This window comes from Hyperoodon ampullatus (genome assembly GCF_949752795.1).
Source record: "Hyperoodon ampullatus genome assembly, chromosome: 2".
Lineage (NCBI taxonomy): Eukaryota > Metazoa > Chordata > Mammalia > Artiodactyla > Ziphiidae > Hyperoodon > Hyperoodon ampullatus.
This window is the reverse complement of record NC_136915.1, coordinates 196,879,330-196,906,148: the sequence shown is the minus strand read 5'-3', so window position 1 is coordinate 196,906,148 and position 26,819 is coordinate 196,879,330. Positions and strand designations below refer to the sequence as shown.

At 41.8% G+C, this 26,819-nt stretch overlaps 1 protein-coding gene across 4 annotated transcripts in view; it reads right to left on the bottom strand.

Annotated features, from left to right (window-relative positions):
* Positions 1–26,819, bottom strand: part of CAMSAP2 (calmodulin regulated spectrin associated protein family member 2) — a gene marked incomplete at its 5' end in the record, with an annotated part of 84,127 nt that overhangs the window by 16,975 nt on the left and 40,333 nt on the right. For 2 of the 4 annotated variants that reach the window (XM_079697238.1, XM_079697240.1), the window contains 6 exons: positions 390–483; positions 5,178–5,317; positions 5,613–5,754; positions 8,548–8,580; positions 14,402–14,485; positions 23,545–23,706. In XM_079697238.1, the coding sequence (XP_079553364.1) occupies positions 390–483; positions 5,178–5,317; positions 5,613–5,754; positions 8,548–8,580; positions 14,402–14,485; positions 23,545–23,706 (655 nt within the window). The remainder of the gene's footprint in view (positions 1–389; positions 484–5,177; positions 5,318–5,612; positions 5,755–8,547; positions 8,581–14,401; positions 14,486–23,544; positions 23,707–26,819) is intronic. The other 2 variants (XM_079697239.1, XM_079697241.1) reach the window with 1 other exon arrangement.

Sequence of the window (26,819 nt, the reverse complement as noted above, 5' to 3'; positions counted from 1 at the left end):
AGCCCCTTTATGGTTTAAGGGCAAGTTCAAATTACAGATTAAAGCCAAGCCATAATTTGAGCGGCTTCTGGGCAACAATGTTAAAAAAACTCAGAGTCTAACAGGGAACAAAAGCTAGGGATGGGGGTAAAAGATGCAGAGGGAGGAAAGTGGGCAAACAGTCAAAGCTAAAAGGTCCACAGCATAAGCCGCGGGATGCAGGGCTGTTCTCACCACCTCCTTTTCCTCCCCTACACCACGTCTGTCACGGAGAATTTAGTGGCTTTAAACGTTGAGAGAGAATTTATCAAGGCTAGACTAGGAAACAGCAACAGGCTTTCCTGTAAAAGAATAACCAGGTGAGGCTATCTGAACGCTCCATCCTGCTTGTTTACGGGAACACTGATCACCTCCTTGCGGACGAGCATCGCGGGGCTGGACGAAGGAGGGCTTCACGACCTCAAACCACCAGAAGAGCTCCGCCATGAACACCAGGTAGTTACTCTGTGCGAGAGGCAAGAAGTTAGGAGAGAAAGCAGGTAACGCCCGACCAGAAAGCAATGACAGAGAGTTACCTATTAAAACACAGCTCGATATAGCATTCACCCATCAAAATCTGTGGTTTTTTTTTTTTTAAAGAAATGATAAAGCTTATAATCCCTAAGGCTGTGCTGTGGGTTCCTTCTCAGAAGCTTTCCATTCTCACTTATATTTCTTTCTCCTATACGTTTATTCTTCTCCTCAGCTGAGTCCTTCGTGCTTGGCTTGTACACGTGCTCAAACCTCTGCCACTGAACGCAGCCGAAGCCGGCACGCGATCCTTCATCCTCCGGCTTCCGTCCACCCGGCCTGCTCGTCGCTTCAGACTTCTGTAACACCGGCCTCTCCCAGCAACCTGCTCTCGGCCCTCCTCTCCCTAATCCACTCCGGTCTGGCACTCAGGCGCCCTCGCTCTAAGCCAGCATTTGCTTAAGTCACCAATGTCTGTGTCACTAAATGAAACAGATTTTTTCGTCTTCATCGCCCCCAAGCCCTCAGCAGCATTCAATACTCCTGATGTCTGAACACCGCCGCCCACACCCACCAGCTATCAAACGGCCCCCAAAGGCACGACTGCACTTGCACATGCACTTTCTATTTCTCTGTGCCAGGCGTCTTCCCCGCAAGTCTGATCAGACCCCATCCTTACTTCCCTGAACGGCAGCCACCTTCCCAGTGCACAAAGCAAACCTGGGAGTCACCGCGACACCAGCCTCTTTCTCCCCTCATACCCGATTTGCCACCGAGGCCTGCAGGTTCTGCGCCTCAGCAGCCCTGGAATCCACCCACTTCTCTCCACCTGCATCCTAACTACCCTCACTCAAACTGTTTCCGCCTCTTGGTTAGCACACGGTCATTTCTTCTTCGGCTTATGAAGCCAAACTTTTCAAAATGCAACACCCCTTCCCCCGCTTGCCCCTGCCCTTGGGAGACTGACTATAGCTTACAAGCGGGTACCTGATTGGGTCCCTTTTCAATCTCTCCAGCTTCATCTAATACCATATTCTCCAGGGTTCCTCATCTTACCCATCAGACTATATGGTCAAAAGGACAAAGCTGTGCTCACCACTACATCTTCAGTGTTTAAGACAGTGCCTGGTACATAATAGATGTCCAATAAATATTTATTGAACGAACATATAAATGAATGAATAAACATATCATAAGAAAGGCCAGTCACTGGCAAAGCGTCGAAATGTTGATACGGAATATCTCTGGGCAGTAAGATGATTGTGATTTATAGTTTTTCTTTATACTTATCTCACAGTATACTTTCTAAAACCAAAGTATAAAATTATATTTAAAGCATTGGTGCTAGGTTCCAGCTCTACTAGTACAGTTCACTGAAAGCTATGTATATCTTTTGGAAGAACAGTGTTTAAGTACCCCATAATTGTCTGTTGATAGGAAATTAATTACTATCTTAAGGACCCCGGAGCTCAACATCACTAATCATCAGGGAAACGCAAATCAAAACCACAAGGAGAGACCACCTCACACCTGTCAGAATGGCCATCGTCAAAAAGATAAGCGATAACAAGCGCTGATGAGGGTGTGGAGAAAAGGGAACCCTTGTGCATTGTTGGTGGGGATGTAAAATGGTGCAGCCGCTAGGGAAAATAGTATGCAGATTCCTCAAAAAATTAAAAATAGAACCACCATATGATCCAGCAATCCTATCTGGGTACATAAGCAAGGAAAATGAAAACAGATCTCTTGAAGAGATTATCTGCACTTCCATGTTCACTGCAGCCAAGACATGGAAATGACCCGAGTGTCCACCAGCAGATGAATGGATAAAGATGCGGTGTACGTGCAGCCATGAGAAACAAGGGAAGTCTGCCATTTGCAACCACACAGGCGGATCTTGAAGGCACTGTGTGAAGTGAAATTAAGTCAGACGGAGAAACACAGTTGTATGTGGAATCTGAAAAAGCCAGACCCACAGACACAGAGAACAGAGCGGTGGTTCACAGGGACTGGGGTAGGGGAGATGCGGGAGTACTGGTCAAGGGTGCAAACTCCCAATTATAAAATGAGTACGTTCTGGGGATCAACTAATTATAGTTCATGATAACTGTATTATATACATGAACATTGCTGAAAGAGTAGATCTTAAATGTTCACAACAAAAATGGTAATTATGTGACGTGATGAGGGTGTTGACTGACACTACGGTGATAATCATTCTGCTGTAAGTGAATCAAATCAACACACTGTACACCTTAAACTTATACAATGTTATATGTCAATTATATCTCAATAAAGCTGGAAAAAATTTAGTTTAAACACCTTGGTAAGATAACTGTCCTAATAACATAATTGTACTGTGTTTGGCCACTAGATGTCAGCATAGTAAGAAATAATTTTCCCAGTGACTAGTTTATGAAGAGAATTTCTTTCTGAATTTACGATGATTAAACAGCAATAAATCTGTCACCATATTCCTGGAATGGTACCAGATTAATTTCTTCTTTCCTTCTTTCAGTTAAGACAGTCATGCAGCTATACATTAACGTTCTTGAACACTGTAAACGATATCAAAGAATACAAATACACAGAACATAGAATAAAAAGTAAAAGTATACTTTAACTCCTCTCCCTCACATCCTAATACTGCACTCAGAAGAAACCACTGTTAACAGTTCTGTGCTTATCTCTCTACAGACCTCTTCCCATGCATCTGTATGTGTGTACATGTGCATACAAACAGAAAAAGGATTTTTAAAATATACGTAAATTGCATCAGGCCGTATATAACGTGTGCTCCCCGCGCGCTTCCCTTAGTAACTCCTAGCGAGCTTTCCGCATCAGTAAGATACCCCTGCCTCCTTCGAACAGCTACTTTACAAGACATTTCAAGTGCGGCCCTCCCGAGGTGAACTGCCACCAACTCTTCACCACCACGAGCAATCCTTATACGTCCTTCTGTGCGCTTTAAATGTGGTTAGAGAATGCCCATCTGCCCTCTAAAAAGAGCACACCAGTGTACAAGTCCACCACGAGGGGAAAAGAGGGCTCACTCCGTATTCCCCACAAACAGTTGTTACTCAAGTTAACAAATGACAAGGTGGCCAGCACCATGGACTGAGCAACCTCTGGCGAGCTTGGAGTCTTAAAATACTCACTTGAGGTCAAAACTGTGGTTCTAAAAATTTAACAGAGAGCCCAGAAAGTGACCAAAGTCTTCTCTGCAGATAATTATCTATTTTTAAAGTGCCTGATTTAAGAAAATGTCTTTGTATCTGGATCATGCCCAGACTAAGCTAATCTAAACATCAGGGATATATGTTATTTATTGGAAGTCCAAGGTATACAACTTAAGCAAATGTAACCTTACAACTCAATGCATTTAATGAGGTCATTTTTTTTCTTTGAGATCTCAGTAAAAGCATTTAAAATTTTTAATAGGAAGCGCCAGAAAAAGTATTAAGATAAATATGAAAATATCTCCTAACTTCCATTTTGGTAAAAATGGCAAAGTGTAAACATTCAAAATCAGTCAAGGTTTTTCTTCTGATGTGCTGGACAGTGGGGAATGGGCACTATTCTGGTCAACAGGGGCAGTGGCTTATTTTGGAAACGCCGTTACCCCTGGCTCCGTCAATCTGCCTTGTGGTAAACGAGAAAGGGGTACAGGAAAAAGAGAGAGACCAGAGAACAAGAATTTCAAGCATCACAAGGCACTAGCATTATGCTGGGAGGGGTCCTTTAGCAGCTTCTATGAAGGTGGGCATCGCAAAGACAATTAGGACTGACATAAAGCTGTTCCTCTCAGACTTCAAACAAATCGATTGTAAGATCATGTATTCCTAAAGCCTTCAAACCGAAGTGTTAACTTCAAGCAGGTGTACAAGAGCCGTGAAGGAATTCTGCAGCTGCAGCTGCCGGTAACAACAAGGCAGCGTTCCCACCATGAAGGTCTGGAACCTGCAGCTCAGAAGCCATCACGCCTGAGACACGCATCTGTCTTCACCACTAGAAAGAACACCCTAAAAGGATGGGGGGGGGGGTGTCTTTGTGTTGTCTGCTGATTTATCCCAACCACCTAGAACACTGTGAGGCACTCAATAAACATTTCTTGAAAGAAAGGCACTAAGCAACGGCCCGAAGCTAAGAGGTCGTGTGACGTCCTGAAGCAAGGGACAAGTGTATGGCTAATAAATGCGATTCCTTCCTAAAAGGTTCATTTCCAGATGACCGTAATGTTTCCTTCCCTCTTCCCTTCGCAAGGCTTTGCCTCAGGTTCTGGGACCTGAGGGGCCCTTCTTCCCAGACAGAGTCCACAGTCCTGCTGAGTGTCCAGAGCGGCCACACCTCCTGCACGCTCCCCACAAGCGGCAGCAGCCCTCCAGGACCCAGAAACGCTTACTGGCTTATCCTCTATTTTGCTAACAACGTGAGAACAACGGTTTAGTTCTGTACTATGACATTAACTTTAGCTTTGTACTATACAAGGAACCTGTAGCTAACAGTGTAGGTTTTTTAAAAATAAAATAAAATCAGCAGAAAAATCAAACAAAAACTATTTTTTCAAGAGTCCTTTTGTCTGAAATTACAGTTAATTTTGTAAGCTTAAAGCAGCTATACTGTTTATGTACCAAGTTATATGTTTTTTCAACAAACTTGAACAAAGGGGAAAAGGGTGATCGAAATACCTTTATGGAGGAAGCAGCGTAGAGCATGTCTTCCAGGGTGAAATGGCAACACTGGTTCAAATATTCTTGGCAAAATTCTTGAATCAGCTGCAGATTATAGAGGCTATCCGCCAAAGACATGGTTTCTTTCAAGCAAATATCTTCAAACAGGAAAAGAGCAAGGGTTAATTCTGATAATGTACATTTCATATTCATTTTGTAATTATTACCTTAATACAGATACACAACTATGTAGAATCTGTCTGACCCACACATATAACAGCAGTGATCACTACACAGGGGCTTAGAGACCAAGCCCTCCTCTACTCAGCTACTTCCTAGAATTATACATAAATGTTCTTCTGAAAAAAAGCTGTCATTACTTATTAAATTTACTGTCTTAACTATTTCTTACCAGCTATCCACAGTTTAGAAACATGTCCATGGAACACTTACCTTCTAATCTGACGACGCCAGGACAGTAAAAATGAATAAGGGCAGCTAACGCACAGCCATCTGAGCCGTCTTTCAACAAATTTTCTACCAGCGGAATGCAAGGCAGTTGCTTAAGCAACGTCTGCTCTTTCCTGTAACGAGCCTACATTAAAAAAAAAGAGGTAAAAATGAATAAGTACCAAGCAACATACAGGAAAAAAACAGTCCTGTAGATTCCAGTGTATCAGTAACAAAATATAAGTCACGAGAAATGAGAACTACTCACCAACATCCTCCTTTTCTAAACGTTACCACTAGACCTCACTTAACCAACAGCACTTTGGTTCTGAAGCTAAGTACTTAACATAATATTACAGCGCTCATTTATGTGAAATGCACTTAGCCTAAGAATTTACATGTGAAAGCATCCCAAAATGGATTTTGAACATTTGTTATCCAAATCATTAGTTCTGCTCTTTTGCAGATGATGAAATTCGTTCACTTTAAGGTTAGACTTCGCTTAGACCACACGTTCTTATATGGAAACAGTGAGACTCGAGCTGAAAGTATGAGGAGAGGCATCAGAGCTGGGAACAGGCAGAGGAATGTGAAACTGTCCTTAAAGGAAATGTGGCGATAAGAAACATCACTCTGAGGAACTGGAATAATATTCAATACCATGAAGATATTCTGGCTTCTCATCTCAATGCTGAGACAATGCAAATAAAGTGTAATGACTTTGAAACTGAAAAAAACCCTCCTGGCTGAGGTTTCACTAACCAGTAACAGAGCAAGTATGAGGGTTTCTGCTCCCTCTCAGAAAAACAGATGAAATTCTTGTTTTTGAAACATTGGCTGGTGTGAGTGGATACAAACTTGTAAGGTGGTTCTCTAGAAATGAGACATGCTGTAAAACTCAGAGGTTATGAGAACGAGCTCTTAAGTCAGATCACCTAGGCTCAAAGCCTGGTTCTGCCACTTCTCAGCTCTGTGATCTTGGTTGGACAAGGTACTTCAGTGCTCATTTCTCGGTTTCCCCATCTGTGAAATGGGGATAATCACAGTACCTACTTCACAGCAGCACGGAGGGTTACAGAAGATGATGGACATAAAGTGCGATGCACGCACGGGCACACAGCGGGTAACCGCCAGAGGTCAGCTGCTATCAGCTCTCCTCAGGCCAAGAAAAATAATGCTGAAGGCTTAATGAAGATGCACACTGAAGTAATTTATTAGCAAAATTTACAATTATGGTGGTTACTGATATTTAAATACAGGTCTTTTTAAAGTAATCAAAACTAATTTTTCTTCTAATTCCATCTAAACTGATTATATTTCATAATTAAAATACAATTATGAAATATAATACTTTCGTGAGAATAAGAGAAAAACATTATGATTTACTGAAAGAGAAAATTTACTATGTGGTGGTGATGTCACGTTTCCTCTAAATGATGCCCCTCAGAAGAGCGCACACATTCAAGGAGACATTTATCCCTATTTCCCTGTCACTGGCTACTCAAGAACAAGATTCATGGAACATCTTTTCCTCTGAAGATTTTCAGAGGAGCTTGTTCTTATGAATCAGTGGGGACTGGACATCTGTGTTTAATGGTATGTTCCAAATTCATAGACTACCTATATTCAGGAAAAAAGTCACATAGATACACTACATAAATTCTTTAATTGATTACTGACTTTTACATAATCCTTAGAAAACTTCCTCATTTTGCTGCTGGCAGACAGTTTAAAAATCAGCCATGAGAAAAGAGGAGAGAGGAGGGGAGGAAGGGAGAGAGAGAAAGAACTCAGCCAGTGGCCTCTTCTGGCCTTACACTGCCCCTCACACTTCCAGGTCCTCCCCCTCCTTTCTAGGGCCAGCTAGAAACAAAATAGCCACCTCTTGGGAATCCCCTACATGGGCTGGGCTCAGGGCCAAACTTCCCAGATCTCCAGGTCTACCCTTGTTTTCAGCCCACGGTCTGAACTGGGCTGAGCTGAGTGCCCAGAGTCATGGAACAAAGAACTGAATTGTGTGCTGTGTTGTACTGCACCCTGCCAAGGAGCACTGCTGCACAAGGTACACACAGAGACATACACACGGAGCTTCATAAGGCTGCAGCCACAGAGGCCCACGGCTTAGACCAATCAGAGATTTATACGTGGCATGCCGAAACATCTTCCTGAAGATTTTATCCTAGAAGAGGCCTCAGGTAAACCAACTTTTAATCTTGAAGTCATGTGGGACTCCCCGGAAGTTCACCTGCAGTTCACAAAGGTTACAGAGTCTTTTATACTTGAACGTGCTCTATGCTTTACAAACTTACTGCTCTTTCTACAAATGGAGAAATCTGGCATTTAAAAGGGACATACTTTCTATCTTTCAACATTATGGTGCACTTCTAAGTTACATTTCTGTTTCTGAGGGTGTACAATACTTAAGCGGTCTAACCCCCAGATGTCACCATGAAAGATCAACTCTTCCAGTCAAACCAGAATTGAATCTAGCTCAGGTCCAATACTGGGAGCGACACAGAATCCGTCACTTCTTTATTATACAAAAAAGTATCCTCCACAGTTCAGGCCAAAAGGAAATGATCCTTTCAAAAAGATGACTTTACAAGACAAACAATTTACATGTGCAATTCATATTCACTTTTATTAACATTATTAAAACTAATGCAAATCTATATCCATACTTTTTTTGTTACCTAGTTACTGATGGTCTCGGAGTACTGACAGACTAGCTTAAAATTATTTTTAAAGCTTCGAATCCAAATTTTGGCTAGATTTTTTAAATCTTTCTGTTTTACATTATGATCAAAAACACCTTAAAATCCAATCTCTACTTGTGACTAATAGAATTATATGTAATGACCATATCGGCAAGACATAAACGATACCGTTCTACAATTACACTTCTGGAGAGCAAGTTGAAGAAGCTGTGCAAACTTACTGGAACCAATTTCCAAAACCATTTGGAAGGAGACTTCGGAGGAAGCAGCAGGAAAAAAGGGGAAGCAAAAGGTAAAGGGAAAATTCATCAGAAGTTTTTAAAATTAACAAGGTATAGTAAAGCTTCTGTTAGTGGAGTTCCCAGTTTATCGTTCTCAGAACATTTTTTAAATGTTAATACTTGACAATTTAGCTTAAACTATAGAGGTTCCTAACGATAAAGACCACCACCTTCCCTCCTCCCCTCACTCCTCTCCCAACATGGATGTGCGTTTTTAGGGTACCCAGGACATGCTGTGCACTTCGGCAGCAAAGAATTTTACCTCCCAGTTCTGGGATCACACATCACATTAGAAACTAAATGTATATCACAAGAGGGAGTAGAAAGATTCTAGGGCTGGACTTGCAATCATTAAAATTCTCAGACATTAGGAGGCCAAGTCTGATAAGGTAGTCTTCTTCCCAGAAGGAAAAGAAGACTGTTTCATAAGTGCATGAATAAAAGCAAATAACAGTGTAGAATTGAACACAATGATCATTCCTTTTAATGACATACAGAATTTCTTTCAATTAATGGGGGATAAAAAACCAGTTGGCAATTCTCACCAGTTAGTATTTTTATAGAGTCTCTAAGGCAAGTAGCTACTAACACAAAGAGAATATAAATGTTATTAATTTTACTATCTAGGGGTGTTCCAAAGAATATAATTTTATGTCTTTAAGAAGATGAATATACAATAAGCCCATAATTTCAGATAATATGAGAATAATTTGTAACTGTTTATCTTTGTATTTTCTAGCACAGTTTTTTGGCAGCCCTAAATAAATATTTGTTGAAGTGAACCAAACTAAATGGGGTCTGAGTTAAAACTCATATTCAACATCTATGTAGAAAGTTTTTCCTATAGAAATTAATAGTAAAAATAACATTATTTGGAAAAATAATATAAATGAGGTATTTTTCAAGAACTTCAAAAATCAGAAAAATGTCATCTCAAGAATCAGAAAAATACCAGCTTCCCACAAAAAGATAGTATTTCCAATAAGTTTTTCTTACTGCATCAGGAAGAATAACCCTAATAATTTTTTTGCATGTATGTGAATGTCTCGTTTAACCAAAAGTTTTTGGCAGCTGCAGTTACAATAGCCATGAAAAGTGCAAAAGCAGAACCAAAGAGCAGGAAGCCCCTGTGAATGCGTCAGGGCTCCCAATGAATAACAGAAATTTCAAAAACAGGAGTTTTCTTGTTTTGAGACCAGAAGAATCCATAACACAGCAACTGATGATAATAAGAAATTGCTATGGATTATACAAAACAGGAGATGAGCAAAGGAGCCTCTCGTGGTTCAAATCAGTCTGCATTTCTTGCAAAATATTCCATACTTGAACTTTTTACTAATTCAGACAACTCTGGAAGAGCTCCCAATGGCTGCAGCTGGAAAAACTGAGCAACTAGTCAATACCACAGACTGGATTGTAACCCAAACTATACAGTACATACACAGGAGTCCATATCAATACAAGTTAACACAGACTGCACTGTAACCCCAAGTACAGAGCACATACACACCCATCCATATTGATACAAATAAGCGGCTGAAGGATATAAATAAATGGAGAAAGTACAAATCTCACAGAAGAATTCCAGATGGTATATATACGCTTCCCTTCGGGGAGGGAGCTTAACTTCCCTCTCCTGGAACGTGGGGTGGGTTTAGTGACCCACTTCCGAAGAAAAGAGCATCAGAGAGGGAAAGAGAAACTTTACAATGAAGGAGACCACTTCAACCAAGTGATCAAGGTGGACACCATCAGTGACAAATCGTGTTCACGTCACATGCTCCCTGATGTAATGTGATGAGACGTGAAGCCACCTCTGTGATGTTCTTCTCAAAAGGCCCACAGGCCCAATCTCATCACAGGACACAGGAGACAAACCCCAATTCAGGGACACTGTACAACACCTGGTCAGTACACAAACTGGTGTAATCTAAATAAAGTCTGTAGTTTTGTCAATGATAATGCACCAGTGTTATTTTCTTGGTGTTGCCAAATGGGCCACGATTACGTAAGATGTTAACATTGGGGGAAACTGGATGAAGCTGTACTATCTTTGGAGCTTCTCTGTAAATCTAAAATTATTCCACGATACAGTTGATTTCAAAAATAAATACACACGAAATTAGGTGAAGGTGGTCAAAAGGCACAAACCTCCAGTTACAAGATAATAAGTACTAGGGATGTGATGTGCAGCGTGCTGTCAACACTGCTGCATGTTATATAGGAAAGCTGCTAAGGGGGTAAATCCCAAGGGTTCTCATCACAAGGAACAAATATGCTTTTCTATTTCTTTAATGCTGTATCTATACAAGATGATGAATGTTCACTAAACCTATTGTGGTCATCATTTCATCATGTATGTAAGTCAAATCATTATGGTGCACACCCTACATTTACACGGGGCTGTATGTCAATTAGATCTCAATAAAACTGGGAATGAATGAATCAATGATGGAGAGAAACAGATTATAACCCATTAAATAAAATAAGAATCCATCAGTTCATACAGATAATAAAGAGATGATAGGTAGACTGATAAATAGATGAGGTCAGATTTGCTTATAACAGAATCCTAACTAATAAACGTAGAAGAAATGATAAAGTTAGAGAATTGCCATTTTGTAACCACCATAGTAAAAAGCAACTGAAGTAGGTATCATCAATAAATGCTAAATCTAGGAGGTGGGGAAACACTGAAGAGGAACAGGATGTTTACAGTCTCAAAGTAGCCTCCTCTCAAATTACTTATAACGAAAGGAAAAATAATAACCATGCAGTCAAAAAACCCAAACAATATCTTAACCAACTGATCAAAATTAGTATCACCTAGTAGGGGCAAATGGATATCACATGCCTCTGGATACAATACTGTGAAAAGGACACACTTTACATAGTATTCTAGGCTAAAAAAAGCACAACTTAATCTAACTATGAGGAAATATATCAGAAGAACTGAAATTGAGGGATATTCTATGAAAATGACCTGTATTCTTAAAACATGTCAAGGTCACGAATGAAAAAGAAAAGCTGAGGACTGTTCCAGTTTAAAGAAGATGAGAGACACAAGAACTAAATACCTTACATGACCCTGGACTAGATCCTGGACTAGAAAAATATATAAAGTTCAGTTGGGATGACTGACAAAACTGGAACATAGGCTGTAAGTCTGATCAAAGCACTTTATTGACATTAAGTTACCTATCGTGTGGTCGTGTAAATGAATAGCTTTCTTCCTAGGAAATATACATCGAAATATTAAGGGGTGAAGGGGTATGATACATGCAACCTTCTTTCAAATGTTTCAGAAAAATTTACACATATATACGTCTGTATGTGCAACATGTAATGCACAGAGCACACAAAATGTTACACTGATGAATCTGGGTAAAGAACATATAAGGGTTCTTTGAACTATCCTTGCAACTTTTTGTTAAATTCGAAGTATTTCAAAATAAATGTTCTTAACAAGTTATATTAAATCCATACCAATCCAAATCTTTGTAGGGTCTTGTATCCAAATGCACAAGACTATTGATCTATGAAGCTGCTGAAGAAATCTAATGTTTATAGTACTCTCAGGCAAAGATTAAAATCACAGTACTAGGATATCTAACTAATATATGTTTCTTCAGACCAAATCCTCTTTATAAAAGATTGCTTCGAGAAAAAAAAGTTATGGTACCATCCCTGAATTTAAAAAATGTTTAAATATATACATAAATGTGAAAGTTTAGAATGAAGAATTTTGTTTTTACAAGAATGTAAATCAAGAATAAAATGATTGTATTTCTAGCCAAACCAAATAGGTCAAATGCCAAAAATCCCACGGTTGGGTAACAGAGCAAGACTCCATAACCTACTCTGTGCTTGGCAGTGTGTTCTTCATGAGGACCCCTGTACTTTACAGACTATGTGAGATGAACACTTACTTTCACAAAGATTTTAACAATGAGAAACAGGATAAAATTCATTTGAAAATGACGGTATTGAATCTCACACATGGCACAGATGAGCTTATCTATGAAACAGAAAGAGATTCACAGACTTAGAGAACAGACTTGTGGTTGCCAAGGGGGAAGGACAGACTGGGAGTTTGCCATTAGCAGATGCAAACTATTGCATACAGGATGGATAAACCGCAAGGTCCTACTGTACAGCGCAGGGAACTCTATTCAATATCCTGGGATAAACCGTATGGAAAAGAGTATGAATAAGAATGTATGTATGTGTATGACTGAGTCACTCTGCTGTACAGCAGAAATTAACACAACAGTTTATAAATCAACTATACTTCAATAAAAAAGTAAATAAAAAAATAATAAAAGAGGAAAAAAAGAAAATGAAGGTATAAATGCTATGTCTGTGCTAAAATAAAAACGTGCACTAGCCCAAATATGTAAGTGAAGCACACGCATTCATTCATTTCCTCAATCACTCCCTCAGCAAATCCTGGTTGTGAGGTGAGTATGTACAATTCCATGGGCCCAGTGCCGTGAAAAAGTCAGAGTGACATGATCCAGTAGTGTCTGGATACCATACAGTTTGTTTTTCTTAAAGGTCACTTAATCTGCAGTCGTTTGGAACACAAATAGCACTTTTTTCCATAGAAACAAGGTTTACCGGATCCTATGTCAGCATATAAAACCCCCATTTAGTTCATAATGTGTATGCAAAACTACAGCATTACATCATATATATAATAAACGAGGTTTCCATGGAAATCCTGTAACTTAGGCTGATGCTGAATCTTATTCCTGATGAGAGCCAGGAGCAAAATGGGGGGCGGGGGGGCAGGAGTAAATCCATCTCCAAGGCAAGGGTTTCTACTACTACAGGGAGGGAAAGAGCAAGGCGGGAAACTGGAAGGGAAGGGCTGGGGGACTCGAGGGACAAGGCGGAGGCAGAGGTGGGGGAAGCAGGGAAGCGGGGGCAGATCTCCACTGGGGAAGGGGGTCAGCAGAGACAAGAACCAAGCCCAGGGAAGCCACTGTCACCCCAAGCACCAGATCCAGACAGAAGTGCAGGTGGTCTCCGCACAACTTGCCTGGTGAAGCTGGTGACGCACAAACCAGCTTCTCCCCTTTCCCTCCTCTGGTCTCCTCTCTTACAGAGTATCAGTGACTAGCAGCATTGGCCCAAAAGGAACAGAAGGGCTGTGTAATAATGAAGATACTTAAAATAACCCAGATGGAAAATAAAGTCTCTGCATAAGGTAATTTCTTATACCTCAATTCAAATGCTAGACAACATGCTTAAAGGGCTCTCGTTATATTTTAAAAGATGTAGGAAATATACTTTAGGTCGTAGTATATAACAAACACAAACACACAAGTGTTTGGAGAAAAAAAACTCTAAAAGCCTGTTCAAGAAGTTTAAAGAATTAATCCGTGTTCATGTTTCTTCTTCCTTCACAAAATAACCATATGTACAACTTATAATTCCTGGAATGTAATTTTAGAGGCTGGTCTTACTACAAGTCATTATAAGGCTGATACATTGAAAACTGTTTTCCCGTTTCATATATTTTACCAAACAAAGGCAAACACATTATTTTTTGCCAAAAGAATGTCAGAAGCTGAGCTCTAGTCATTAACAATTTTTCCTAAACACTGTCATCCAATTAACCTTCATTTTGCACTGCTACTTACTTGGTATTTATGGAAAGGCCTTCTAGAGTACAGTTAAGATCACCAAAAAATAATTTGATGAACACACTATTAACGCTTCCCCAAACAGCACACACGTACAAACACAGGGTCTCACAAAGGCACCTTTTTTTCTTAAGAACATGTACCTTTTGACCTCCTGAAGCTTCCACTGTGTGGTGGTCTTTCAATTTCTGTTCTTGTTCCATTATGTCTTTCAAATGTTCATTTACCTTAAAATATAAAAACATTAATTTGAATTTATAGTCAAATATAACAGTAAAATAACACGTACCTTAAAATGCCTGTGTTCAGGTCTCTGATGTCAAATACCAGTACCACGCAAATGAACAGAATTCCATTTTCCCAACCAGAAAAAAGTATTTTACAGGTGTTTTGTTTGAAATTCTAAAATTCATGACTTTACCAAATACTTGTTGAGTACCTAGTACATGTCAGGTACTAGTTGGAGTGCTAGGGGGAAAAAAAGGTACTTGATAACTTCCGTTATAATGCTTGGGAAACAATAAAATTATTTTCAGTAAAAAGTTTACAATCTCTTTTAGGACTACTAAGTGGAGCTTCCCTGGTGGCGCAGTGGTTGAGAGTCCGCCTGCCGATGCAGGGGACGTGGGTTCGTGCCCCGGTCCGGGAAGATCCCACATGCCGCGGAGCGGCTGGGCCCGTGAGCCATGGCCGCTGAGCCTGCACGTCCGGAGCCTGTGCTCCGCAACGGGAGAGGCCACAACAGTGAGAGGTCCGCGTACCGCACCAAAAAAAAAAAAAAAAAAGTACTACTAAGTGAAAATTATTTTCCTCAAAACCACTCTGAATCAAATTCTTTTTTTTTAAATGTCTTCCATGTCTTTTATTCTTTTCTTTAAAATAAATTTATTTATTTATTTATTTTTGGCTGCATTGGGTCTTCGTTGCTGTACGTGGGCTTTCTCTAGTTGCAGTGAGCAGGGGCTACTCTTCATTGCGGTGAGCAGGCTTCTCATTGCAATGGCTTCTCTTGTTGCAGAGCACGGGCTCTAAGTGCCCAGGCTTCAGTAGTTGTGGCATGCGGGCTCAGTAGTCGTGGCTTGGGGGCTCTAGAGTGCAGGCTCAGTAGCTGTGGCACGTAGGCTCAGTGGCTCCGCGGCATGTGGGATCTCTGAGCTGGAGCAGGGCTCGAACCCGTGTCCCCTGCATTGGCAGGCGGATTCTTAACCACTGCGCCACCAGGGAAGCACTGAATCAAATTCTTAGGTCTGTCCCTGGATCATGAGTGGGTTTTAGTGTGGTCATAAGGCCACAGTTAAAATACATAAAAAATTTTTGCATATGGGAACTTCTTAGGGAGAAGGTCTGATTTATCTATCAGATTGTTCAAACAGCCCATAATTCAAGATGATTAAGAAACAATCTGTCGGGCTTCCCTGGTGGCGCAGTGGTTGAGAATCTGCCTGCTAATGCAGGGGACACGGGTTCGAGCCCTGGTCTGGGAAGATCCCACATGCCGCGGAGCAACTAGGCCCGTGAGCCACAACTACAGAGCCTGCGCGTCTGGAGCCTGTGCTCCGCAACAAGAGAGCCGCGACAGTGAGAGGCCCACGCACCGTGATGAAGAGTGGCCCCTGCTCGCCGCAACTAGAGAAAGCCCTCACACAGAAACGAAGACCCAACACAGCCAAAAATAAATATAAATAAATAAAGATACATATAAAGTTTGAATAAACTATTTTTTTAAAAAAAGAAAAGAAACAATCTGTCTAGTGCAAAGGCATTTCTTCAGAATAGTTTAGACAATTTTGGATTCTGAGTTACTGACTTTAAGGTCAGTCTAGTAATAATAAGCAAATGTTCAAGTTAATTAATAATGGCATTCTGGAAAATCTGAATGGTATTATCAACCACTGTAACTCTAAACTAAATCAATAATTTTCTAACCTCTTCTGTTGCTTAAAATTCAGTTCAGTGCCTAAGAAAAAAAGACTGAAGAATTTGAATTTATGAGAAATTTAACTAACAGTTACGACACGCTCTGAGGCGTTAGAAGGAATTTAACCAACACACAGATTCATCTTGGTTGGTACTGCCAAGTAGGCTGCCGTGCTCTAAGATCTTAGGGCACCGACTTGGCGGTGTAAAACACTCTTCCGAAGAGACAGCAGAAGCAGAAGCGACCCGGCTCTGACTCAAAACCCCCACTCCCAAGCCATGACCTGAATAATTTCCTGATACCTGAGCCTTCGTTGCCAGCTGGAATAAAACCTACTTCACAAGAGGTTTGGAGACTATGGCTCTAAGACGGTCCCCAGAATACAGCTAAGGGGATGGGATACCACTGTGGCACTTACGTCTCGCACACTAAGCCCCACTCTCTCCTGCTGGCTTTGAGGAAGCACACAGACATCCCTCGAGCTGCCCTACGGAGAGGCCTGCGTGGTAAGGAGCTGGGGGCAGCCTCCGGCCAGCAGCCAGTAAGGAAGCGAGGCTCTCCGTCCAACTGCTGGACCTAAGCCCTGCCAACAACCACGTGGGCTTGGAGTGGACCCTCCACACCCAAACTTTCCAGTAAGACCCCAGGCCTGGGCAACACCTTGATCCAACCTTGTGACAGACCCTGAAGATGGAGCATGCAGGTAAGCAAGGTCTGGATCCCTGACCCACAGAAACTGGTAACACTGAGATGATTATAATAAGTAAATAACTGAGCTAACAGAAGTTTTAAGCAGTTAAGTTTGTGGTAATTATTATGGCAAAACAACTAATACAGAGAATAAAAGAGATAATGTATAAAATGTACCAAGTAAACTGCATAATACAGAGCACAGACCCCATAAATAGAAACTACTGCCATTACTTAGAAACAATATACCCCCAATGTAATTCCCGATAGTTAAATGTCTGTAAGGGCTTTAACAAATCCTACTCAAAATACTTTAAGTTGATGTAATGGCATAAATCATCCAAAATACCAAACTCATGATTATAAGAAAATTTTACCTGTTGATAATTCATTAACTTTCATAACAGGGAAACGACACAAGAAGTACAAGACATGGTCACTTCAAGTTATTTAACCTACCTGGGTACACAAGACAGACAAAGGAGATAATTAGCTTAGTAATTCTTAAGCCAGTTCCCAGATGCTGGTTAGAAAGTTCTAGCACTAAAGTTGAGTCATGACATTCTTTGCACAACTCACGGATAAAAGTTAAAGATGTGTGTGTACCAGAGAGCCCGCCATGACTTGGAGGCAGTTCACCACTGGAACCAGCACTGAGGACCAGTGAACTAGAGAACATACAACAAACAGCTGGCGCTGGCACATGAATTAAAAATAAATGTGCTAGAACGTCACATGCATTTTTACATATCCATTAATGTAAAAATGTACACTAGCTTTTATTTAGTTTTTTTCATGTAAAAATACAAAATAGTCACGTGTATCCTTGCCCTGATGTAAGTCTAAAGTCAGTCAATATTTTTTCCTTCCTCCTGAAGAATACAAAAACCTTAGAAAGGCTCTAATTCAGATCACCTCCTCTCACCCCTCATGTTACTTTAACCTAGCAACATAGTTCTTCCTTTTCAAGGGCCTCAGAACTAGGCACGATGATGAGTTTTTAATAACACTTGCTTAGCTTTACCCATGTGCACACCAACTCCCCTTTTTATCATTGCTTCCTACACCCCACCTTTTCCTCTAGGTTCCACTTCTTTCTTCCTGAAGTACAACCTTTCAGTACTTCTTTCTGCAAAGGTCTGAGTGATAAACCACCTCTGTCTGAACAAATCTCGATTACAACTTTAGTCCTGGGCGAAAGTACAGAACTCTAGGTTCATCGTTATTTTTCTTCGGCACTTTGATGATTTTGCTGCACTGTCTTCTGGCTCAGCTATTACTGCTGAGATGTCTACTATCGTGTTCCTTTGAGAGAGACTGTCTTTTATCTTTGGATCCTGCCGTTTCATTGCTATATATGTAGGCGTGGATTTATTTTAATTTATCCTGCTTCAAATTCACGATGGTTCCTGAATTTCAATGTCTATACTTTTCATCTATTGTAAAACATTTTCTTTTTCTTTCTTTTTTTTTTTTTTTAAAGAAGATGTTGCGGGTAGGAGTTTAGTAATTTATTTATTTATCTCTGCTGTGTTAGGTCTTCGTTTCTGTGCGAGGGCTTTCTCTAGCTGCGGCAAGTGGGGGCCACTCTTCATCACGGTGCGCGGGCCTCTCACCATCACGGCCTCTCTCGTTGCGGAGCACAGGCTCCAGACGTGCAGGCTCAGTAGTTGTGGCCCATGGGCCCAGTTGCTCCGCGGCATGTGGGACCCTCCCAGACCAGGGCTCGAACCCGTGTCCCCTGCATTAGCAGGCAGATTCTCAACCACTGTGCCACCAGGGAAGCCCCGTAAAACATTTTTATCCATTGTCTCTTCAATTATTCTCTCCCCAGCCTACCCACTCCCTGTTAACTCCTTTTGGAATTCCAATCAGGCCTCTAGGCAAGTCTGTTAACCTCAATGTCATATATCCCATCTCATCTCTCTGGGCTGATTCTGGGTAATTTCTTCTCATTAATTAACTCCCCTCTTCAACTACGTCTAATCTTCTGTTTAATCTTTTTATTTCAATGACTAAAATTTTCCATTTCTGAAGTTATATTTTATTCTTTTTCCAATATACCTTCCATGCTGCCTTATTCTCTCCTATGGCCTTTATTCCGTGTTTTATTTTCAGCCACTCAAGCATTTATTTTTGTCTTTTCAGACTGTTCTGCTCTCTGCAGCTCTCGGCATGTGGGCCTTGTTTGTCAGGTTTGCTGACTCTCCCGTGTACGTGACGGCATCTTCATCATTTCCTAAACGCTGGTTGTTGGTACTTTTGCATCTGCGAGAAGAGTATCCCTCCCCCACTGCTGGGGACTCTCACAGTTTGGGTGTAGAAGTGACCTTCAGAGTAACTTTACCTCTGCTGGTCTGCCAGGTGCCAGGAAGATACCACTGGCCTGGCACTGGGCTTTCTGGTCATCTGTTGCCCCCCACCCCACGCTCAGTCCAGGAGGCCTCCTCCCCAGACCCGGAGGGAGACGCAAAGTCAGCCCACGACGACCCGACAGGCCGCGTCTTCTTGCCAGAGGGTGGTTTAGGTGTGGGCCTGAGAACCACTCTCCTGGGGGAGACCTTCTGGGGGAAGGTTCCTTCGCTAATAGCAGCGCCCAGAAGACCCTACTCTCATCTTTGCCGGACACCGTTATGACTGCACGTGTACGACCTCTGGAATCACCGCAGCCATCGTAAAACCACGCATGGAAGTAGCTTTGTGGCAAAGCTGGAACCCCTGCATTCCTGATGACACTAACACCGACACGGCCCACCTCCAGGTGGCACTTAAGAGCAAAGACATTGCGGCTGGTGTGCTGTTTCCACCGAGGGCGCGAGCTCTTGGTGGGTCTACGTAGAGGTCACGGTTCCAACTTCCTGTAACCGGCAAAACCCACGGCCTCATCTGGCATCTAGCGACTCTCAAGCCCCGGCAGAGGCTCAACGGCCCCTGAGAGGCCACCAAAGCCTGCAGCCCCGCTTTGTTTCTGGCACCCGACAGTTTCCTTTTCTGTCTCTGATGCTCAGCTCTGTAGCATAAACCTTTCCAACTGCATTTTATCAAACATGTCCAGGAGTCTGTAACAGGAAGGGCTACCGCTGAACCTGACACGCTGCCAAAATAACTAAAATGTTCTGTTCTGGCAACACGTGTTACAAGGCGTCATAACGTCCATGCATCTTGAAGCATTTTGACGGATTTACCAATTATGGGGGGTAGGGGTTGACCGGGCCCAAACCTGGGAAAGTTTATAACTTTTTCTGGGTTTTTGGTTTGGTCCTTTTTCTTAGCATTTTCTTTTCTCTTCTTTTTTTAAGTTAAAAAAGAAACACTTTCGAATTCAGTATCAGGTAGTTGTAACTGATCTGTCAGTTTGGAAATATCTTCCTGATTTTTTAAAAAGTCCTTACCTGATTCTCTCCGAAAAGCAAACTGGTCACACGCGAACATTCTGAACCACTATTCCTTCACTTACTCATCCACACAGTCAACAGCTATTTACTGAACTCCGGACATTATATTAAGAGGCTAGGGACGCAATGGTGCATAAATGCAGTCTAGTCCCTGTCCTCACGGAATAAGGGAGACGCAACAAAAAAGGAAAAAATGGTAAAAAAACTCCCCCCCCACAAAAGCAATCTGTGAGGAGTGGTACAAATCAATAAAGAGGTGAGTAGAAAATCACAGGAGTGGGGAGACCTATGTTGGCAGGGACGCTGTCCCAGAGGTGGCCTCTGAGGCTGCAGCCACAACACAGAGAGGAGGATGAAACACAAGCAAAGGCCCTGTGGTGGGAAAACCTGGTGTGTTCGGGGGAGTGAAAGACAGTACAGCTGGAGCCTGGTGACCCCAAGGGCAGCTACAGATGGGACTACAGAGAGAGGCAGGACCAAGTAACATAAGGTTCCTGTAGTCATAACTCTGGGGCACCCCGCCTGACTTGGCCAGTACAATCTTGTCCTCCGTGATCTCGCTTTTTTTAAGTTTAAACTCATTTACAGCCAACAATGCTGATAACTATTCTAGCCACGTAATTCCCATTTTTCTATGGTAGCTTGTTGTTTTTTTTTAAAATACTTGTATTATCCAGAAGAAAAGGCAACTAGGTCAGGATGAGCCAAAATAAGAGCCAGAAGAAGCAGTACAGACTCCACTGGAGAGCGGAGGGCGATGTCACAACCAGAGAATAGACGCCGACGCCGGGGCTGGTGGAACAAGCGAGAAGAAGCTACTCTGAGCTACTCTGAGGTGCAGGTTCAATCAACTGGTTCCAATCATGATCTGAAAACTGAAGAGGGTGGACACGGCTGCCTAAAGGTGTTGGACGCTCCTAATTAGGTGATCTCCTTATCTTTCCGTAGACTCCCAAGGTTCTACAGTGCCGAGCCTGATTCTGTGGCTTCAACTCCCTCTTCGATGTATTAAACACCATCGCTTTGCCAAACACTGCACTAGCCCAGGCACTAGCACTAAAAAAAAGAAAGATGGGCACAGTACTTGTCCTCATATCGATTATTCTAGCTTGTTTAAATGATTAAACTCTGAAAAGTGCTATAAAGGAAACAGAGCATCACAGTAGAAAATAAGACTTGCCAGGTGCCTACTTTATTTATTTATTTATTGTTTTGTTTTGTGGGTTTTTTTTTTTTTTTTTTCCTGTACGCGGGCCTCTCACTGTTGTGGCCTCTCCCGTTGCGGAGCACAGGCTCCGGATGCGCAGGCTCAGCGGCCATGGCTCACAGGCCCAGCCGCTCCACGGCATGTGGGATCCTCCCAGACTGGGGCACGAACCCGTGTCCCCTGCATCCCAACCACTGCACCACCAGGGAAGCCCATCCCAGGAGATTCTTATACACATTAAAGTGTATTAAAGAAAAACTGAAGCTGAGGACCAGTGGCCGTGAAGAAGGCAAGAGAGAGGAGGAGTTCTAGAGCAATAAGTAGGGGGGACTGGCCTTTGACAGGAAGGGGACACTCTGTACTGAGAGAGCCGCAAAAGAAAGACAATGATGCTGATGAGGAAGGGTCTACAGATTCGGCAGCAAGAACAGGGACTTCCCACCGGATGCCTTCCCGTCTCTACGCTACGAGACAAGCACTCGTGATGTCCTGGGCTGACGGCGATGGGGGAAGGGCTGGGGAAGGTCCCAGGAGCACAGGACGGGCAGTCACGCTGAAGTGCGGGAAAGGGACCTGCTCAGGGACACGCCTGTCGGACTGGCAGTGAGCGCTGCGGGTCCGCCTGAAGCTGGTGCTCAGGAATGTCCACTAGCCTCCCCGTATGAATTCCTCCAGCAGTGTTAACCTCACAGGTGCATCTATGGGGTAAGGTGGTAGCTGGGCTCAGCTGGCGTTTTATCAGATGAGCACAAGGGAAGGAGAAGGATGCAGAACTGACCGCCCAGGCAAGAATCTAAGTTCAGAGAGGAGAAATGTGAAGTCAGGTGAGACCGGGAGAATTAAAGGGCTCGGTGGTTTGGGACCCACGATAAAGGCGAGCATTTTTAATAGTGGGGGTGTGGGAGGGAGGGAAAAGAACTAATCAAGAACGGGGGGTCTGCGGCGGGTCGTGAAGGCCACGTGGTTGCTGACGATGAGTGGGTCCAGGATAGGACCGGGATCCCTACAGCTTACGAGGGAGGGCAGAGCGCCACACGGGCCTTTGGCACGGACGCTGATGTTACGGACCACGACGGCAGACGCAGGCGTCTTCACACTTAGCTTCTTGTTACAAGCTCCACGCAAGCATTCAAGGGAGGGCACCTGAAGATGTAACTTCTTTTAAATCCCTTCAGGTCTTGCTCACAGATAAGGTTTAATTTTCTCTGGGGTTACAGTTGTAAACGAAAGAGAATCAAGAGGAATTAACTATTCAAATTGGTAAAGGGAGCGATAAATTGACAATTTAAGCATCTTCAGAGCACAAATAACGAATCACAGTTCTATAAAAATTTCCAAGAGGAGGAATCTACAATCTGTATAGTCTTATGCAAGTCAGTCAAGCAAACCTAAAAATCATCTAGTTGGAAATGAGAAACTTATTTCATTCCTGGATGCAAAGAATACTTACCGAGCACCCGCAGCGTATAGTTAGTTCCCTGCTTGGAGTGCTCTGAATTTTGTAATAATCTAATATGAACTAGATTAATCATTAAATGTAACTACAGATATTGTGGAATACATAAAATCGATTTCCATCATTTTAACAGTATATATATATTTTTAAGTCTAAAGGTAATGGGAAATTTCAACTAAGATCGCACAACTTTAGTTTTCACTTTGATTTAAAACAAGAAGAGTAATGGAATCTGTCTTAGTCCGTTCGGGCTGCTACAACAAAAATACCACAGACTGGGTGGTCTGTAAGCAACAGAAATGTATTTCTCAGAGTTCTGGAGGCTGGGAAGTCCGAGATCAAGGCGCCAGCAGACTGTGTCTGGTGAGCCTGCTTTGTCACACGGCAGAAGGGGCGAGGGAGTTCTCTGGGGTCTCTTTATAAAGACAGTGGCACAGGTCTCACACATGAGGGCCAGGCCCTCACGACCTAACCACCTCCTAACACCACCACATTGGGACTTATGACTTCAACATATGAATTGGGGGGCAGGGGGACACAAACATTCAGTGTGCAGCAGAGTGGGGATATGATGTTTTCTGGTTCTGAGACTCTTTTTACCCGAGGGAGCATATCCCTACCTTATTTATCCAGTACATGACGGCATCTTCAATGTCATAGGGCAGATCTGTGGCTTGGAAGAAAGCCGAGTACTGCTGAGCACACGCGGCCACCTTCTCCACACTGACCATCTCCACGGTGTAAGCCATCATGAGGGTGTCCATCATGGCCAGGTGAGCACTCTGGAAACAGAAACCGAGAACAACCGTTAGAAACTGCTGCTTATATATGTTTACATATTAATCATATTTCCTAACAAACAGGAGCAGAACTAAAGGCTATGGAAGACAAGCCTTGATAAGAAAGCATAAATGGGGCTTCCCTGGTGGCACAGTGGTTGAGAGTCCGCCTGCCGATGCAGGGGACACGGGTTCGTGCCCCGGTCCGGGAAGATCCCACGTGCCGTGGAGCGGCTGGGCCCATGAGCCATGGCCGCTGAGCCTGTGTGTCCGGAGCCTGTGCTCTGCAACGGGAGAGGCCACAACAGTGAGAGGCCCGCGTACCGAAAAAAAAAAAAAACTAAGCTAATTTCTACTCATTTCTTTAGGTCTTGGACTGACATGGCATCACCCAGAAAGGTTTCCCTGATCACTACTCCCCCACCTCTGACTGGATTAGGCTTAGGTGCCTCTCTGGGAGGCTCCCCAGCACCTAGCAGCAGCAGGTACCATGAAGCAGTTGCCTCTTCCTTGTCTGCCCCTCCTGCTGGACTCTAAGTGTTCCCATCGTGTAGCTCTGTATTAATACACATTAGGTGATCGACAGAGAAGTGCCTGCCGAATGAATGAGCGTGCAAGAAACACACAGTGTAACACTGACTGGAAGAACCAGTCCCCTCAGGACACACCCTAGAGAACTGAAAACAGGAATTCCAACAAAAACTTGCAAATGAATAGCCACAGCAGTATTGTTCATAGTAACCAAAAAGTAGAAACCACCTAAATGTCCATCAATTTATGAATGGATAAATAGAATGTGTTCTATCCCTACAATAGAATGCTTGTTGGCAATAAAAAGGAATGAAGTATGGCTATGTGCATAGAAGAACCTTGAAAGTATTATGCAAAGTAAAGGAGCCAATCAAAAGAAGGCCACATATTGTATGAGTCCATTTATATAAAATGTCAAGAATGAACAAATCTACAGAGACAGAAAGGAGACTGATGGTTGCTGTGGGCTGTGGCAATGCAGTGGGGAGGTTTGGGAGTAACTGTTGATGGGCATAGGCTTTCAGGTGTGTGGTGGAAAGTTCTGGAGCTAAGTAATGGCGATGACTGCACAACACTGTACTTAATGCCACTGAACTGTACTCTTTAAAATGGTAAGTTCTATGTTTTATATATTTTATGACAAACAGATAAATAGATAAATAAACTGGTCATACAACCAAAAAACCCCCAAGATGTTTCCATTATTAATGAAAGATTTCAACCCATAGAACCAAAAATTTAAGTGAGCCCTTTGCAGAATATATATAAAGAAAAACGCACATAGGCATCTCATAGTCAAACTTCTGAAAAAAGGGGAAATCTTGAAAGAAGCCAAAATATTAATATATGAAGAAAAACAGAATTAAAAAGAGAAATCCACAATTAGTTGAAGTTTTTAATACTTCTTTTTCAAAAACCAGTAGAATAACTGAACAGAAAATCAGAAGGGGTATGGAAGACTTGAAAAGCATCAAGCAAAATGACCTGATGTTTACAGAACACGATACCAAAGAACAGTTCTTTTCAAGTACACATAAACACTCACCAAGACAGATTCAAATGCTGAGCCATAAAACAGTCTCAACATATTTAAAAGGACTGAAATCATACAAAGTATGTTCTCTAACCACAACAGATGTAAATTAGAAATCAATAATTAAAAAAAGGTATCTGGAAAACATCTAGGTACTTGGAAATTAAATCATCTGAATTTCTATGAGGCAAAGAAGGAATCACCAGGGAATTCAGAAAATATTTTGAACTGAATGGTAATGAACAACATTCATTGGTTTTTGACTCCATGTCAAAATTTGCAGGTTGCAGCTAAACCAGAGCTTAGAGGGCAACTTATGGCTTTCAGTGTTTATAACAGAAAAGAATACTTTCAAATCAATTACCTATGATTCCATCCTTAAAAAGCTAGAAAAAGAGGAATAAATTAAATCAAAATAAGGAGAAGAAAGGAAATAATAAAACTAAGAGCAGAAATTAATGAAACAGTAAAAAAGCAAAAAAAAATAATGAAATGAAAGCTGGTTCTTGGAAAAGATTAATAGACTTGATAAACCTCTACACAAGTTAACAATATCAGAAAAGAAAAAGGGGGCATCACTACAGGTTCTACAGATATTAAAAGGATAATAAGGGAATATTATGAACAACCTAGTGCTAGTAAATTTGACAAATTTAGCTGAAATGAACAAAGTCCTTGAAAAGACACAAAATAACCAAAATTGACATAAGAAACAAAAAAAATTTATAGCTGTAAATATAATTTACAGCATTTATAGCATTCACCACCCACTTAAACCTATTTTTTTTAATGAAGTTGTAATTTTAAAACTTTCCCGCAAAGAAAACATCAAGCCCTGATGGTTCACTGGTGAATTCTATCAAACATTTAAGGAAGAAACAATGCCAATCTTAGACAAAGTCTTTCAGAAAACAGAAGAGTTACATTTTGCAACTCAACATGTAAGGTCAGTATTACTCTGATTCTGAAACCAGACAAAGAAATTAGAAGAAAAATATCTTTCATAAAAATGGCTGCAAATATCCTTGAGAAAATATTAACAAATGAAATCCACCAATATACAAAAGAGATAATACATTATGACCAAATGAATTTAACTCCAGGAATTCAAGACTGGTATAATATTTGAGAATCAATCAATGTAATTCACATGTTAACAGAATAAATGAGGAAGCCATATGATCATATCAACAGAGGCAAAAAAGGCAGTTGACAAAATATAGCACCTATTCATGATGTAAAACACACACATACACAGAATTCTTAGCAAACCAGGAATAGAAGAGAACCTCCTAAACTTGATAAAGAACATCCTACAGATATCCAAAATTCCTACAGATAACATCATGCTTAACAATGAGAACCAAATACACTCTCCTTAAGACCAGGAATAAGGCAAGGATGTCTGGTCTCACCACTTTTATTTAACATTGTCTGGAAATCTCAGGAAGTTCAATAAGAGAAGGAAGAAGAAGGCAAACATACTGGACAGGAAGAAGTAAGCCTGTTTATTCATGAACAACAGGGAATTCTGACTACTCCACAAAAAACC